Source organism: Lepidothrix coronata, unplaced genomic scaffold (assembly GCF_001604755.1).
Source record: "Lepidothrix coronata isolate B3197 unplaced genomic scaffold, Lepidothrix_coronata-1.0 Scaffold68, whole genome shotgun sequence".
Lineage (NCBI taxonomy): Eukaryota > Metazoa > Chordata > Aves > Passeriformes > Pipridae > Lepidothrix > Lepidothrix coronata.
This window is the reverse complement of record NW_016690248.1, coordinates 1724265-1741141: the sequence shown is the minus strand read 5'-3', so window position 1 is coordinate 1741141 and position 16877 is coordinate 1724265. Positions and strand designations below refer to the sequence as shown.

The 16877-nt window shown below is 37.3% G+C and overlaps 1 protein-coding gene across 1 annotated transcript in view; it reads left to right on the top strand.

Moving 5' to 3' along the window:
• Nucleotides 1-16877, top strand: part of EIF5B (eukaryotic translation initiation factor 5B) — a 36704-nt gene that overhangs the window by 2424 nt on the left and 17403 nt on the right. Inside the window, exons 2-8 of the mRNA XM_017818383.1 lie at nt 10283-10408; nt 10500-10587; nt 10984-11635; nt 12114-12334; nt 12630-12780; nt 14338-14433; nt 15486-15572. Coding sequence (XP_017673872.1) covers nt 10283-10408; nt 10500-10587; nt 10984-11635; nt 12114-12334; nt 12630-12780; nt 14338-14433; nt 15486-15572 — 1421 coding nt within the window. The remainder of the gene's footprint in view (nt 1-10282; nt 10409-10499; nt 10588-10983; nt 11636-12113; nt 12335-12629; nt 12781-14337; nt 14434-15485; nt 15573-16877) is intronic.

The following is a 16877-nucleotide window of genomic DNA, read 5'->3' as shown; positions in this document are numbered from 1 at the left end:
GCACCTCTGTTATGCTCTGCTGGAACTCTTTTATTGACTGCTTGATTGCTGTGCATCTGCCAATAAAGAACATGTTTATCTAGAAGGGTCAGATACATGGTCAAGGTGTGGTGTGTTAAGTGCTTCGTAAAGGTGGAGGGTGTCGGGTCAGAAATAGCTTGTAAGACATTGGGAAGTTGCTTTGATTGTATCCTCTTTGGCATTTTTGTGTTGATCACTCATTTTCAAATGAAACTTCTTAGCAAATATTTCAACGAAATATTGAGGTATCTGAGTTTTCAGGCTTTCCTAATTGAAGAGCAGGTGTTCTGATGTGTAGTCTAGCTCGTTCTGGAAGTGGTGTTGTGCTTTGACTCTTTGATAAAGTTGTAGTGGTAGAAGGTATGTCAAGGTTCTATTCTGCTGGCTTTGGAATTTAGTTAGGATTTTTTTTTTAAATGTGTGGGAAGAAAGGATCTTGTAAACTACAGAACTGTGCTTTGAATCCAAGCCTCAAACTGCTGTTGTAGATTTCCTAGTAAGTGTGCTATGTGCTCTGTGTTACAGATTATTGCCAGCCTAGAATATGGATCTTTCCCCTTGATGGTGTTAGATTTTGATGTGTTTTTCCTCTTCTCCCAGCTTTAAGTCATATTCCTCTTCTCTTAGTGGTTTTCCTTAGGTTCCAGTAGGTAGTATTTAGGTGTGTTTATTCTTCTGCACTTTAATAAAGTGACCTGTTGCCTTGGCATACCAGTCTGATCATTCATGCTTATTGCTTTAGAAGTTCCAGGTGCCAGCTATGATTCTGCAGCCAAGAGTGAACACTGCTGCTAAAATAAGACTTACAGTGCTCTTGCTGATGTATTGCTTTCTGGTCTACAAATTAAATCGCTGGTATTGTCTACTAGTCGTTCTCTTTGGCTCCTTTTTTTATTAGTGTGTTAAGTAAAATCTTCTTAATGTCCTGTAGGAAAGCTCTCTGAAGGCTTGAAAGTGTACAAACACCTGTAGTTTGGAAACATTCTGTACACCAGAAAATTTACAATAAGTGTCTCTATCTGCTTCTCAAAAGTATTTCCTCATGCAAAGCTTTCTGTAGCTCTGGCAAGAACAGCTGATAAACCCTTGAGATTCCTGTTTTGCCAATCTCATCTGGAAGATGTAGTAAAATAATGCAAAATAAATCCTCCATTGCAGAAATTTATTGGCCTGTTCTATGCAAATGTATATTTATTCCTCCCAAATTTAGTTTTTAACACTGGAATTTCTTATATATATATATATATATATATAAGAAAACTATCTTTCTATCAGTTGGGTTTTTTTTAAAGCAAAGCATCATTGTAAAAAGATTATAAGGATCTTTAAATATTTGTGATAAAGGCAAGATAAACCAAAAAACACTACACTAAGGAGACTGTAAGAAGCAGCTTTTCTTGTCAAAATATTGATACTCTTTATCTATTACCTTCATGAAGGCATCTAAATCTTATGTATAACTATGTTTCTGAAAAGTGTGAAAATAGTACATCACAAGCCAACAGGAATTGCAGAATCTGTTCTTTCATTTCTCTGAAGACCTCTGGAAAGCCTTGCTTATAATAGAGGTTTATGGTAAGTTAAGCTTTTGCTGTTCTTGTTGGCACTCATAACATCAAGCCAGACAAGCTCTACATACCTCTCCTGGTTTTAATTGGATTAGTGCTGCCATATTTTCCTGACTCTGGGCTCATGTGCATTGCTCTACATTTGTTTTGTGCTGTTCATCCCTTAGAAGCTGCATAGGAGTGAAGGTTACAGTTCTGGACAAAGTCTCCAATTTAGTAACTTGTAGTGCTTGCATAGTACTCGTTTTCCTCCTCCTTCTGACTCGTCCACAAAAATAGTCTCTTAAGGCTGGCAGGGGAGATAATTTTTCTGCACACAAATTATGTATGCACATAATTCAGTCATTAAGCTTGGCAGAAAAAGTGCAGCACAAACTGGTGGATGTTCTGGCCTGAAAGCAGTTAGTACCTTACAGAAGTGTTTTGATGATCCTGGTGTTTGCAGCATGGATGACTTATTCTTTCTGCATGTCAGTTTGGTGGGTTTTTGTTTTGGTTTTTTTTTTTTTTTTTTTTACAATAGTTCTGAAATTTTAAGTCTTAAGACTGAAATATGTTTCTTTAAATACACACTGCAAGATGAAGTGTTGGTTTTAATTATAGTTAATGTAGATGGGCATCCTTTGCTCTTCAGAATTATAGACAATCTAAAGTGTGTTTTGTGAAGTTGTTTTAAATGGTATTTTTGTGATGTATTTTGATTTTTATACAATGACATGTGTAGGATATGGAAGCTATGAAACTCTGAACTTGGAGGTAGTTTCTGTCATCTCTGCACTTTTCCTAAACAGACAAACCCCAAAAGAACTAGGTCAAGGAAGACCAAATGCTAGTTTTTTACTTAGTGTTTCATATTCCATGCTTTTAGGCATCTTATTCTCTTGAGATGTAAACACATAAACTGAACCTTGAAGAGCCGCTTTCTTCCAGAGATCCGTGTTGCCAGCTACTAGCCACAACAAAAGCTTTTTATCTTGAAGTTTTGTTATATCTTTGTTTAAATGGGAATTTTAGGCTGTGGTGTGTTTTTTTTTTTTTTTTTTTTAATCTGAGTTGAATAAAGGAAACGTTCTGTTTTTCTAGAACCTGTTTGGGTTGAAGGTTAGGTTTTCTGTCTTTTTTCAGAAGGTTTTGATTAGCTGATAGTTATGCCACTCTTTTTCCACAGCCAAACTTGAAAGAGAAGGCATGGCTCTTTAATATTAAAAATTGAATCATTGCCTTGGGAGCCTGAATGAAAAGCAATTACCCTTTTAGTCAGATTTTACTTATTTGCTGTCTCATGTAATTAGGTAGCTTCACCAGCTTCCTTCATCTTTGAAAAATCACAAAGGTGTAGTTTCATGTAAAACTCAATTGAGTTGAGCTGTCAGACCTTTCAAACCTTTTGGTGCTACTCTCACTGTCCCCACCTACCAGCTGTAACTGCTTCCCGTGCAGTGGATTCAGTGCTTATGTGCCCACAGTACAACTCAGGTGTGTGATTTGATCTGCCACCAAAAAAGTGTTTTCTGCAAGGATTTGTGGCCACAGGATTGCCCGCCTGAGCTGATGAGAGGGACAAGTGTGGCTGGGAATGGGGAATGAAGTCACTTCTTCCCTTCTCTGCCCCATAGCTCAAGAAAAATGCCAGAGGCGGGTGCCCTATTTGTGGGGCTGTGATTTTTATTTTTATTCTTTAGGCACCACCACCAGCAGTGGTGGGTTGTATGCTACTGCTCGCATGGACATTGCTTCACTTTTTGGGCTGAGGAAGGAGTGCAGCTCATTCTTTCCTGAATTTCAAACTGTCTCAGCATATGTAATTTAAGTGTTTTCAGTGGGGGGAAAAACCATGTGGCTGCTTCTACTCTAAAAGGAGAAGTTTGTGGTGTTCACGTACTTTGATAGGTCAAACTAGAAGGCGGACGGGGCTTTGTTTTCATGTTTTGATTAGCCCTGCTGAGCCAGCAGATGCTTGCATTTTTAATGTCATAACCCACTTAAAAGTTGTGCGGGGTTTTGAACAATTAAATGATAACTTCCAAAGTGGAACCAGCTTCTCTAGAGAAACTTATATTGGTATTCTGTCTTTCAAACAGTCTTAATGCCTACAGGTAAAAACACCTACAAATAAGCCATTCAGCACTGGTAACTTGCTGTTTTTGGATAACCTTGTATTTAGAAATGAATCCTTGTTACTTGGCTTATTACCCACATATATGGAGGATGGGCAAGGTGCTCTAGGGAAATAATGGTAAAGATCTCTCTAAAAATATTAGTTTTAATTGGTCTAAAACTACTACAAAACTAAACACATGGAAACAGATGATTCAGCTTCTTTTCAGTCTTTCTAAAGGTCAAGGGCTTTTTTTTTTTTTTTTTTTTTTTTTAAGCAAAAGAAAATGACCTAATGACAATGATGTTCCTTAGAAGGTGGTTAGAAGAGCTGGTGTCATGTAAATGATGAAATATCTCCAAAGTTGCCTCAGCAAAAATGAGTCTTCTGATTATGCAGGAATGTGGGCAGGGAGCTCCCAGCAGTGATGCAACTTTCTCTGTATTGACTTGCTGACTCTTCTGCCCCATGGTCATTAATGTTTGAGTGGGGTTTTTTAGGTCAGTTTTTTATCATATGGTGCTTTCTTACCTTTCAGCTTCACCTTTACAGAGACAGCCTAAAACAGATCTTATGTAAAAGACTTTTAGCATAATTTGTCTTAGCATGTTAGCTTTAAGGTGAAGGCAAGCGTTAGTAATCATGTTTGTCTTGGTCAGAGCAACGGATCAAAAAGTGCTTGTACTCTTTGAGTCCGTGAGTACTCTTTAATTTTAGTTTCAGCAGGAGAGTGTTATCCTGTTGACTTTCTTTTTAAAGCTGGAAGTTGGATTTCCAGTAGTTAAGGGTTTGTCTCGTTTTAAGCTGAATTCTTCCGCTTAATTTCTGCAGTTTCATTTACCTAATTTCAGTAGAGTCAAATTGCTATCAATGAGGGCAACTCAGCTCCTTTGTATAATCCTGTTGTTCCACTCTTTCAGCTCATGAATGGATTAGTAGTTTCCTTTGCTCTTTATCTCACTGCTGCCTAGTCAGGATGCCATCTCTGTCACGTGTAGCTGTTGATAATGAAGTGTGCTTGTTTATAATGAAGTTTTTCTGTGTAATTTTGGGATATATATTGTAGGTATGGTCATAAGTGTACTGAAAGTCCTAATTGTGTGTGTTCTTAGGAAAGCACGTGAGGAAAGCATGCACATTTCCTGGTGGTCTTGCTAATGTAATGAGCTTGTCTGTTATTAAAGAATATCTGTGAAATGCTGTTGGTGTCAGTTGGCTTTCCTTCACTAGAACTGGCATGGAAAGCTGGAGGAGCTTATTTGTTAAGGAAGAGCAGTAACGCATTTTAGCTGCAGAAGTTCACTGAGCAAAGAAAAATTATAAAAGCCTATTAGCTCTTATTTCAATAGCTGTAGTCCTGTCTTCCTGCATTTGGCTTTGTTTGCCTTGGCAATGCCCAGGAAGTCTTTCAAATTTCCATGCCTAGATTTTTCTGTTACAGTGACTATATTGCGTGCAGTATCTGTCCTTTGTATGGAAGCTTCACACTGTGGAAATGCCTTAATAATGAGTATATAAACTATGCCAGTAGTTGGAGTAATTTTTTTAACCTTCCCTGGAAGAGTGAAGTGATAGATAGTTATAGTTTACTTGTAACTGTTCTGACATACTTTGTTAGGAAGCGTTGATAGTTTTTATCTTATTTCAGAATTGTAAGTTTAAGTCTTGACTTGAAGCATGACAGCTTCTGCTCTGGTGAGCAGTGCACTGATGAGCACCTGTAACATTGTAGACCGGGAAAGAAAAGGTGAAACTTCAAACTTTAAAAATACATCTTGCTAATTGAGAACAAGTGTTAGAAACTGAACTTCACTAAGTGAGTTTGTTTTTAAACAAAATGGTAAAGTATGCCTGTAAAAGACTAAAGCAAACCCTAGAATAAGGAAATTAGGATTAATGTAAATTTGAGCATCTGTAAATTAAAGCTTGTGTTAGGGTCAACTCTGGCCTCCACATGGCTTCCACAGGGATTTTCTAGGTTCTGGCTGTTGCAGGCCATTGCGTCAGAAAAATAAACTTGATCCAAAACTGTGCTTGTTTCTCATGTTTTAAAAACATGATTTAATAGCTGAGGGGTTTGTTTGTTGGTTTTGTTATTGTTTCTAGTCTTAAATGTTGTTTCCTTGGTGTACTAGCAAGAGAAACACAGCAGCGTTGGTTTTTTCCTACAGAATGTGCATCTATCAGTCACAAGATTTTTTTCCACTTTTCTGAGTCAATAGCTTGCAGCTGTGTGGGATCTTGTAAGTAGGAGAGCTACTGGCTGTCTTTGTACATCTGACTGAGCAGTGGTAGGTGACAGCTCTGTTTTTCCTGTTTTCATCTTCCCACTGAAAAAAAAAATCATACTTTGTCTTATAGGCAGGATTTGGGATTGTAGCTTTATTTGTTGCTCATTTTGTTTAACATGTAATGTGAGCAGCTTAGACTGTGTTTTGGGTATCACTTTGTTACTGGCCTGATTTGATGGTTTGTTTGCATGAGAGATGTTACTGAATTTCCTCTGTTGGTCATACCTGTCTTAAAAATCTCCAAAACTTATCTGGGATGGTCTGGATGATCCTGGTTAGGTACAGAATGGTGTGTTACCACAGCATTTAATTAGTAACCAAGTTAATATTCAGGATTCTATCCTTTCCTCATGTAATGAGGCTTTCCTCATGTAATATCAGTTTCTATTAGTTTATGCAGACAACTTACACCGGAACCCTTTTGGGCAACAGTTGATTTCTTAATGTCATTTCTAGGGCATTAAGGTAAGTATTTTTTCAGTATAAAGTATGTAAATGTGCTGTTTTAAAAATGCTTTGGAATACTGTTAAATCCTATATTGCTGTAATCCTGCTTAAATGGCAAAAGGCAGTGAAATTGTGTAGGGGAAATGTAAAGCACTTTTTCTTTTTGATTAGTAATGTAATTCCAAAGAAAAATGGTTTTGTTTGGTATCTGAAATGTAGTGATCTCTGTGTACTTGTTATTGATTATTGCCCTTTCCTTTAATTAATCTGACTGCTGTGTCTTTTTCCACTGCAGAGTTTTGCCTTATATTAGGCACAAACCTCCATGGAGTAATGTCTGCAGCCATTTGTTTTGAAAATTGCTTGTTTTGGATTGAGTGAAGCACACACATCTTACTCCTAGTGTAATTTAATGCAATGAAGTGCTGTATTAGCAGTATCAGAGCTCTTTTTATATCTGGCAGCAAAAACAGAGGCTGGAATCAAAGATATGAATAAGAGAGGTAGCTTAGGCTTCACTTGTGAAACAAAGACAAAGGAAAATCAGGGAAGTAACCCCTTCTCAGCAGTGAAGTAGCACTGTTTTCATTTTTTCACTTTCTAGACCCCCTTGAGCCTCTTATGTCGGGGAAACATGGGGTTATTTTTTTGGTGTAAAGCATTATGAGCTTGATGGTCTAAGGTAGTGAGGCTGTGAAATCTGTTTACAAAGTCTTCATGCAAAAGCATTTTGAGGTCAAAATTGAAAACCACTTGAGCATATTCTGGTCCTTTCAAGTTCCTGTATCAGGCCCTCTTAGGGTTGAACCCTTGTAAAGGCTGAGTGGAGACCTTTTGGAGATCTCAAGGAAGAGGTTCTTGCAAGAGTGTTCGCGTTTTTGAAACGTGTTCAGGGACTGCTTAAAAAGTTTACTGGTAGAAATTCCTGGGTGTATCTAACAATGCCAATAGGAAAGAAGCTTTCCTGGTGTGGATCTAAGTGTAGTGGTTTCCTTATAAGAATCTCCCAGGATGAGGGAGAGCACCTTCTCAATCTTCTATTCGACTTTCTTTTATTATGAAATCCTAGTGGACTATTATTAGAGTTTTAAAAGGTAAGGAAATTCAAGGTCAGTATGGGAATAAACTTGTGGTAATGGAAGCCAGTGTTTGAATTCCTTTAGCTTTCCAGTGATATTCTTGCTTGTCAATTCTTAAGAATTATAGCTGTATATACTGCTGTATATATAAGTGCATGCAGCCTTAATTTTACTTCATTGAGGAAGCTTGCTGTGTCACTTCTTAGTAAATGGAAGTGTAGTGGAAAGTATAGGTTTTTTTTCAGAAACTAAGCAGTAGAAGCCAAGTTTGGAAGGCTTTTATACTATATTGATGCCACTATTGTGACAGCTGGACAGTCTTTATTATTATTCCTAAACTGTTCTTGCTGGTGGGTGTTAGAGCTTAATGTCTGTGAATTAGTTTCTTCACTGTTTGATTTGAGACTTTTTTTCCCCCAAAGAAGTTTTCTTCCTCAAGGTTCAGTTGAAGTGAGTTGATTTAACAGCAAATAAACCCTCACCCCCTTAAAGCCTGTATGCTGGAAAGCATAACGGAACATAGGCATCTTCTTTGCTTGTAGCAAAAAACCCTTGTATTTTATGTTTGGACATAACTGCCTGCTAAGTTGTAATGTGAAAAGTCAGCCTTGAGAATATCTGTGTGAAATATAAGCTATTAAAGGACTGATGCTTTGGTATCTGTACAACCACATGGTTAAGATCCTGTAGTAATGGGAGCAGTCCAGCTTTGGAATTGTAGTAGAGCATGTGTTTTGGTCTCTTTAAACTGTTTCAGGCTTGGATTTGACTCAGTCTCCTCCATTAACTCCTAGAGCAGAAGGAGGTGAGCAAATGTGCTTAATAAACTTGATATTCTGCAGTTAATGCAAAAACAAGTGTGAGGGCCCTTGTGTAGGCCTAGGTGTAGTATAGTTAGCCTGAGATTAGGGCTTTAATTCTAGGTGTAGAGATGAATGACATTTTTATTTCAGCTGTTACCCCTGGTGTACAGCCAGTTAAACTGCTTAAAAAACCAGCTCCTCAATTGCTGAAACATAAAGTGAGCTTAAGGGGGAAATGGCCAAAAAGTTTATTTTCTCTTGAGGAGGTGAGGATTGCTTTAGAAATCTTTCATTAACTATTCGAGAGAACAATTTCTTTTGACGAATGTACTATAATCATGTCAGCACGTAGGAAGTGTTTCTAGGTATACTTAAGGTTTATATTTTCCTCTCTTGACTAAAAGTAAGTATCTCTGGTGATGCAGGTGCTATACAACGAGGTGCTTTGTTGTACTGCTTCTTATTTGTTCAATCTACATAGAAGAAAATTTAAGATCTTAAAAAATACAAGTAATCAATCTTGCCCTTTAAAAAACGAAGTGCATTGTTGCTTAGTTGTGCTATTGTCTCATATAAACAGTGTTTGGTGACGTGCATATTCCCAATACTTGGCATAAGTTGGGTTTGTGAATGTCAGCATTCACTTGTAAATGTGAATTTAAAGTTGTAAATTGTAAAATTTTACAACTGTAAAATGATTCAGCCCTTTCCTTTTGTGAAGAGAAATATAACTTAGACTTACTGAATTTCAGGATCTGTAAATGAATAATGAAATACTTGATTTTCTTTATTAAGATTCAACTCCTGGGTTTATAAATTGGTGAGGCTGAAGCACTCTAGTAGTTTAGAATTTGCTGATATCTTGAAAGCCCTGAATTTGGAATAAATTCATTTCCCTTATCTTCTGGTTATAGTTTCTGGTACTTGGTGGGTCAGCCCTTGGCTGATTTGTCCTAAGTGGGTGGTAGTGATTAAATGAAATTGTGTTTTCTGCCCACGTGTCTAAGAAAGAGTTAAATGAGATATTAACAGCTTATTGATTAAATGGTTCTTGAAACTGCAAGTTGTGATAAAAGTAGTGTCCTAATATTTGCTACTTTTTAGACCAGTTTCAGTCTGAGAACTGAACTTCTAAGTGTGAAGCAGGGAATAAGTAAGTCTCCTTTCTTACAATTGTATTTTGAGCATGTTTAGGTGGTAAAACATCTGGAGAAAAACTTTCAGCTTTCTTTAGGCTTGAGAGAAGTAATACTAAGGCAAGTGGTGAAAATGAACTGCATTGGTACTTTTTATGGGCTGCTTTAGAGTCTGGCTTGGGCCTGAACTCTGTTCCTCTGTGTGGCTTATTTTCTTAAAAGATAAAAATAAAATTTTCAGTCTGATGGCAAAGCACAGACAACTTATTGTAAGGTGGAAGGTGTAAAGAACTTCCACTTATTTGCTAAATAAAAATACAGTAGTTTTTCTGTTTGCTAAAGGGTGTTTAAGGGAGCAGATAAGTACCTCTTAGTAGATTTTCCTGGTTATAAATTGCAAAATTTCTTCTATTTATGCTTCATTTTTACACTTTCACTGTGGTGGCTGCTTTTCTGTCAGTGACACAGACTGTGACTTGAAGGGCTAAAAAACTTATCTTTTGAAGGAACGAAGTCAAATAGTCTAGTTACATTCTTTCAGGAAGTTATATCAAATCTCACACCTAAACTTTTAAAGTCAGTGTTGCAAGAACTGAATGTGTTTTACTGTTCCACCTTCCTTCATGGGGAGGACATGAATGAAGGTTTTTTCCTTTCTGTTGTACTGAGTGAAATAAGGTAACTGTGCATAATAGTTAAATATGGGGGGTTTCCCTTACATTGCTTATGTTTTGTGATTGATTTTGCATTTTGAAGCTTTTGTTTTATGCAGATGGCTTCTACTTATGTAAACTTAACGTTTGAAGTCTTGAAAATGCTGCTTTCCTTCCCCATTTTAGTGCAAAAGATGATATTGATATTGATGCCCTTGCTGCCGAGATAGAAGGTGCAGGAGCTGCAAAGGATCAAGAGCCTCAGAAATCCAAAGGCAAAAAGAAAAAAGAGAAGAAGAAACAGGATTTTGAGTAAGTTTGGGTTTTTTTCCTATCTGTCTGATTTTATTCCATTATCCAAAACCTCAGTTACTTAAGTACCCTAACTTCTTTCTTATTTTAGTGAAGATGATATCCTGAAGGAGCTGGAGGAACTGTCAATAGAGGCGCAAGGAGGGAAAGTTGACAGGGAACAGCCTTCTACAGGAAAGGTGAACACTGAGAGGGAGGTGGGCTTTTTACAGAAAATGATTAAAATATGAGACACCTCTGTCCCAGAGAAGTTGTAGTGATACAGTGTAGTTGGAGATCCTATGTGAAACATGCAGCTAACATGTTTTTTTTATTATACTTGATCATATTTTCATAGTAAAGTCAATTGTGGAAGATTTTACCAGAAGCCATGTCTTCATGCTAATAATTATTCAAAGCCAATCAGAAGAAATTTTAATTGGGGCTGAGGTATGGTACACTCAGAAGGAATAGTTATTGCTTTCAAACTTTGTCTTCAGTATTAGAGGCTTTTCTTCTTATATCTCAATGCTACTTCTTAGCTCATGATGGCAAGTAATTTTTCATGGCTGATTATTGAATTGTTTAATTACCAGGTTGAAAATGACAATGAAGAAAGCTTATCAAAACAAGATAAAAAAAGGAAAGGAAAGAGTAAAAAAGCCAATCTGGAAAACGACTATGACAGTGAGGAAGTGGAAGATAAAGATAAAAAATCTAAGAAAACTCAGAAAGCAAAACAAGACATGCTTTCTGGCAGTGATGATGATGATCATGAGACACGGCTTAAGAAGAGCAAAGGGAAAACTCAGAAGTCAAATAAAAAACAAGATTTGTCAGAAGAAGATGAATCTAATACTAAGAAAAGCAAAGAGCGTGGGGGTGGAGTGTCTACAGGTGAGAGTGGTGATGAATCGGATGATGCCTCCCAGTCTAGAAAAGGACAAAAGAAAAACCAAAAGCAAAAGTCTGCTCCTGCTGCTGAAAGTGGGGATGATGAAGAAGAACCTTCATTCAAAGTAAAAACGGTGGCCCAGAAGAAGGCAGAAAAAAAAGAACGTGAAAGGAAAAAACGCGAAGAAGAAAAAGCCAAACTCAGGAAGCAGAAAGAGAAGGAAGAATTAGAAGGTGGTAAAGAACCAGCAAAGCCAAAAGAATCTCTAAAAAAATCTGAAGAGAAGGCCTCTCCTGAAATCACAGCAGTCTCTGGCCCTGGGGAAAAAGGAGAGACTCCTGCAGGAGCAGAGGGTTTGTAACATGGTTCCTAAAACTGTAATTTAAACACTGTGGCTTTTATAAGGCCAAAGAGGTGGCAGGCAGTGAGGAGAGTTTGTTGGTTTATTTTGAATTGTGCATACTAGACATTTGGTAGCCTTGTCTGCCTCTCTGTGTTGGCTCATATGTGGCTGTGTTTTCTGGCCTGTAGTTTGTTCAGATACATGAGAAAATAAAAGCCAGATAGTGAATTCTTATTACAATATATGATTATGGTTCTGTATTGCAAGAGTACTTTTTCACTTCCCAGTTATTCTGTTACTTTAAAGCTTCAGGCCTGGACTTTGGAACTTAAGAGACAGTTTTGTTGTTTGTGTTATGAAGTGTTTATGTAGAAGCCAGTGAAAATGTTCCTCATTTGGTGTTATTTATCATATTTCAAACATTAATTGTATTTAGAGTATCTTTGAAATTTCTGGGGTTTTTGAATGTATGCCTCTTCTTTCTGTAGCTGATGACAATGAGGGGGACAAAAAGAAAAAAGACAAGAAAAAAAAGAAAGGTGAGAAAGAAGAAAAAGAGAAAGAGAAGAAAAAGGGTCCCAGTAAAGCCACTGTTAAAGCTATGCAAGAGGCCCTGGCTAAAATGAAAGAGGAAGAGGAAAGGGCAAAACGAGAGGAGGAAGAACGCATAAGACGACTGGAGGAACTAGAAGCAAAGCGGAAAGAGGAGGTACCGTATATGTCACTCCAAGGATAAAATAAGGGAGAATGTAATCTTAATTTGTATGCTTGCTGGTGCAGTTGGTGAATGATACTCTCAAGTATGTGGTGTGACTGTTGGGGATGACCCTGTGCAGGGCTAAGGGTTGGACTTGATGATCCTTGCGGATCCCTTCCAACTCAGCATATTCTGCAATTCCATGAATTGGTCCTTAATATGTTTGTCATGAACAGAATATACTGTTGGCCAGCTTTTGTGCAAAGCATGCTCTAAAATTTCTGCATGTTTCTTTATCTTTTTCTAGGAACGATTAGAGCAAGAGAGGAAAGAAAGAAAGAAACAGAAGGAAAAAGAGAGGAAAGAGCGTTTGAAGAAGGAGGGAAAGCTTTTAACAAAAGCTCAACGAGAAGCCAGAGCCAGAGCAGAGGCTACTCTTAAACTACTCCAAGCTCAGGGTAAGCAGTGAAGTTTAAAATAATAATAATTAAAAGAACCCCGAAAAACCCACTGAACCTTCATACCTGTTACTGGTCTCTGTTTGTGGTTTTTCTCTTTGAAGTTAGGAGGGCAAGTACTTAGTGATTCCATGTAAAGGTACTCTGTTGTCAAGGAATGCAGTGTCTGTCTTCCTTCCCCGTCCCCCCCCTTTTTTTAAAGTAGGTTTAAATGTCTGTATTTTCATCTTACACTTTAAATATCCAACTTTTTAATGCATTCTACTTGCAGATTAAAGATGTTAGTTGTGAAACTTAGGAAAAAGCACTTAAAGAAGAGGCTTAGTCCAAAGGCCAGGAAAAGCAGATGGGCTATGCTGCAGATCTTGTAAGACCGGTGATCTGGATCTTGTTGAATTAATTCACAGGCTTAATTAGGCAAGGGCATTGTTTTGCCTCAAGTTAGCTAGTCCATGGGGATGATATATCATCCTCTTGGATTTGCAGGGGTATGTAGGAGCTTTCCTGTTTTTATGTGAAATATAATCTGTTTCCATTGCAATGAACTGAATTGTACCCAATATATTGTAAGTAAAATGTTCTGATTTGTTCTTGGTAACTGGTTTGTGACTGAAAAAGGAAACTCATTCATGAGTGCTGTGTATCTTTGTAGAGAGCGCTATCTGACAGTTTACTGGTAGGTGGATGTATAAATGTAGGAATCTCTGTAGCTAGTAAAGTATTTGGGGCTCTTAAATATACACAAAGGCCATTTTCCCTTGGTCGTTGCTGTAGTTTATTAGAATCCTTCTGTTTATATCCCCTACAATTGGATTTTTGTCAAATTTACAATGTAAATCACACAGTACCTGAAGGAATTTTGAATGTTTCAGAAGGCGCAGCAGTAATTAAATTATTAATTTGTCTTTGCAGCAAACTTCTGTTTTTGATTTAACCCCTTCATACATTACAGCACTTGCTTTCTGCTGAGGCAAAGATGAAGCTGGTGAATTGATCCTGGTGTTATTTTAATGCCTGAAACAATCAATGTTAAAAAAAAATCCCAAACAAAGACACCCCCCCCCCAACATGGAACAAAAGGGAAAATACTATCTGGTGAACAACCTTAAGCATTTAAGAAGAGTTGTGCCTCTGAACTACTCCAAATTGTCTGAAACTAGGACCATTGGCAAATAAGTTTTAAATGAATTTTCATAGGACGCTTTAAATTGTTAGACTGAAATACGTGTTCATGAAATCCTGTGCAGGTCTGTGATAACTTCAATCCTGCAATCTTAAAATCCAATTGGATTTATTGCTTATTTTTTGTTCGTCATCCCGTTCCCCCAGTTATCCAACTTCTTTTTGAGAGCATTCAGCAGTATCTGATGAATGATACTTCGATTGAGTTTTGCAGCTTTTGAATCCAGACTTTTAAAAAAGATAAAATATGCATTGAACCTACTTTCCACTCTTCCTTCCTCCATCTTCCAGTTTTGGAAAACATGCTCTTATTTAAACCAAAGTTTTTTTATTAGTTACCTGGATTTTCTTTCTAACGATTTTTTTTTTTTGCAGGTGTTGAAGTGCCATCCAAAGACTCTGTGCCAAAGAAGAGGCCAATATATGAAGACAAAAAGAGAAAGAAGCAGCAGCAGCCAGAAAATAAAGAAGGTGTGGTTTGCATGGATTCTTAATAGATTAATCATATTTCTGGAAGCTTTTATGAAAGAAATCAGTTAATGCTAAACTAATTGCACCTCAGGGTGCCTCTGAGGTTCTTTTGATACCTCTACCCTCACATCCAAGTTCTGATGCCTTAGGATCCTAAAGTTATTTTGAAGGCTGCTCACTTAATCCTTTGTTTTACAATCTACTTGACTGTTATTTTTTTCCCCAACCTGGGTATTGTCTTAAGATTTTCTAAATGTTGGAGATGTACAGGATGTAAAGGCCTTGTACAAATGTGACGTTGTACATATGCACACAAATGCTTTGTGTGCATACGTAGGTCAAATACAAAGTAGTGTAAGTAGTAATGACTTATAATTAAGTCTAAGTTGATGTCTCAGGATGAAAGGGGATTGATCCTCATTTTAGTTCTGTTCTTTGTGGTGGAGACAGTTTGTTCACTTGTTTTCTTGTATATAAAAACAGATTTCGGTTCCTGGGTGCAAGTCATTCAGAGTAGTTCAAAGAGCTTGCATTTTTGAAAACTTACGATTTATTGCACTAGTTAGAGTAGGTTGAATGTGTCAGTTTTTTACTTTTGTGGTTCATGGCTTTCCTCTGGGGGTATTACTGTGGCTCTTTTCAAGACTAATCCTTAATTTAAAGAATTCAGATTTACTTCTTTTTTAGCTTTTTTTTTTTAATTTGACATGAGTTATGTGACTACTTAGCAATTAAGCATTATGTGTAAAGAGTTGAAATGGTGCTTATCTGAATTGTGTTGGTGACTTTTTATTTTTAATGAAACAGAAGAGAAAGTATGGCTAGTTCATTAGTATTACTTTGTTTTCTCTTGTCTTTTAAAGAAAATGAGGAGGCTTTTAAGGTCAAAAGCAATAGTAATCCTCTTAGCCAATAACTGACCTATCTCATAAATCTGTTCAACTGCTTAGAAAGCCAAACGTTTTCCAAATAAGCTGGCGTGGAGCTGTATGTCTCAGTTGGTTTGCACTTTGGAAGAATGTAGCAACCAATTTCCTGTCTTGCAATTTCAGAAAGTGTGGAGGTAACTTCCCCAGCTGAAGATGCTGTAGAACTGGAAACACTAGTGAAAGAAGACACTCCTCTTCCAGTAGAGCCAGGTTGGTAGTACATGCTAATAAGCTTCAAACACTTCAGCCTGTGTGTCAGCGCTGCATGAAAGTTATCATACCTCATTGGATGGGGCTGAAGGTCCATTCTTTCTTGAGGTAGTTGCCTTTTTTTTTCTTAAGGGAGGAACTGATGGAATTTTATGGAACAAAGAGGTGTGAAGCTTCAAAATGAAAGTGTAAAGGTCCCTTACTTATTCTGGGTGAGCTCCAGTGTTAAATTCGCTTAGGCAAGTAGCTCAAATAAGCACATTCAGTGCCTTATGATTCACTTCCCTGACTATTCATTTGCTTTTTACAAGGCCATTTGTCAGCAGTTAGGTGAAGACAGGGAGGAAATATGCTGCTTCTGGTGTTGATAGTGCAATATTCACAGTGATTGTATTCTTTATGCCAGATGTTTTGCTTTCATGAGTGCTGAATGCAGTGGATATGGCTGAGCTTGTGGAAATGAGTTACCAGCCTAGCAAGTGATTGTTACCTTCATTTCTGCCTATGCACAGTACTTGTTTTGTACTAGACTTCTTCCTCAGCAAGGAGACTGTTTCAATTTTTACCCTTATTCTGAAGTTAGACAAATACTGACAAAATGCAGGTTTTGAAAACAAAGCTGAATGTGTGCTCTAATTCTGGCTTATCTCATGATTGCCATTCCATTGCCATAAGAAAAGGTCTCACTGGCAGAATGTTAGTTCCTAGTTAATATTCTAGCAGTGTGGAACCTACTCTTCATTTCAGAGAGCTGAAATTAAATAACTCAACATGTGCTGCAACAAATATATATTGTATAATGCCTCTTTTGGAGAGGGTTGCAAGTTTGCATTTTTCCACTTGTCTTTTATTAAGAACTGCAGTCTCTTCATATATCTAACTGAATTCCTGTTGAATTAATAAATTAAGTGCTTCTGAAATCCATGGTATAATTATATTGAGGCACCTGGAGTCCTTTTTATAGACAATTTGTATTTTCCCACTAGTTAAAATTATACTGCAACCCAACTTGTATTTGTGTTTCTCTTTCACTTTCTTACACATGGCTGACTGTTAATTGGGCAGCTCCTTTCAGGGATCGTGGTTGTGGCAGGCACTGGCACGATATGCAGACAGGAACTAGATGAGTAGATTTGCTGTGTCTTCCACAAATATGTTTTGCTAGGCAAAGCTGCTAGGACTATACAATATTTGTGGAGAGAATTGGAGATTATTTCTTAAGTCCTTATGGAATGTGGAGATATTGGATAGAATTATGATAACAAGTAACTTGGAAGTTGCATGTGTCAGTATGTCAGAAGAAGG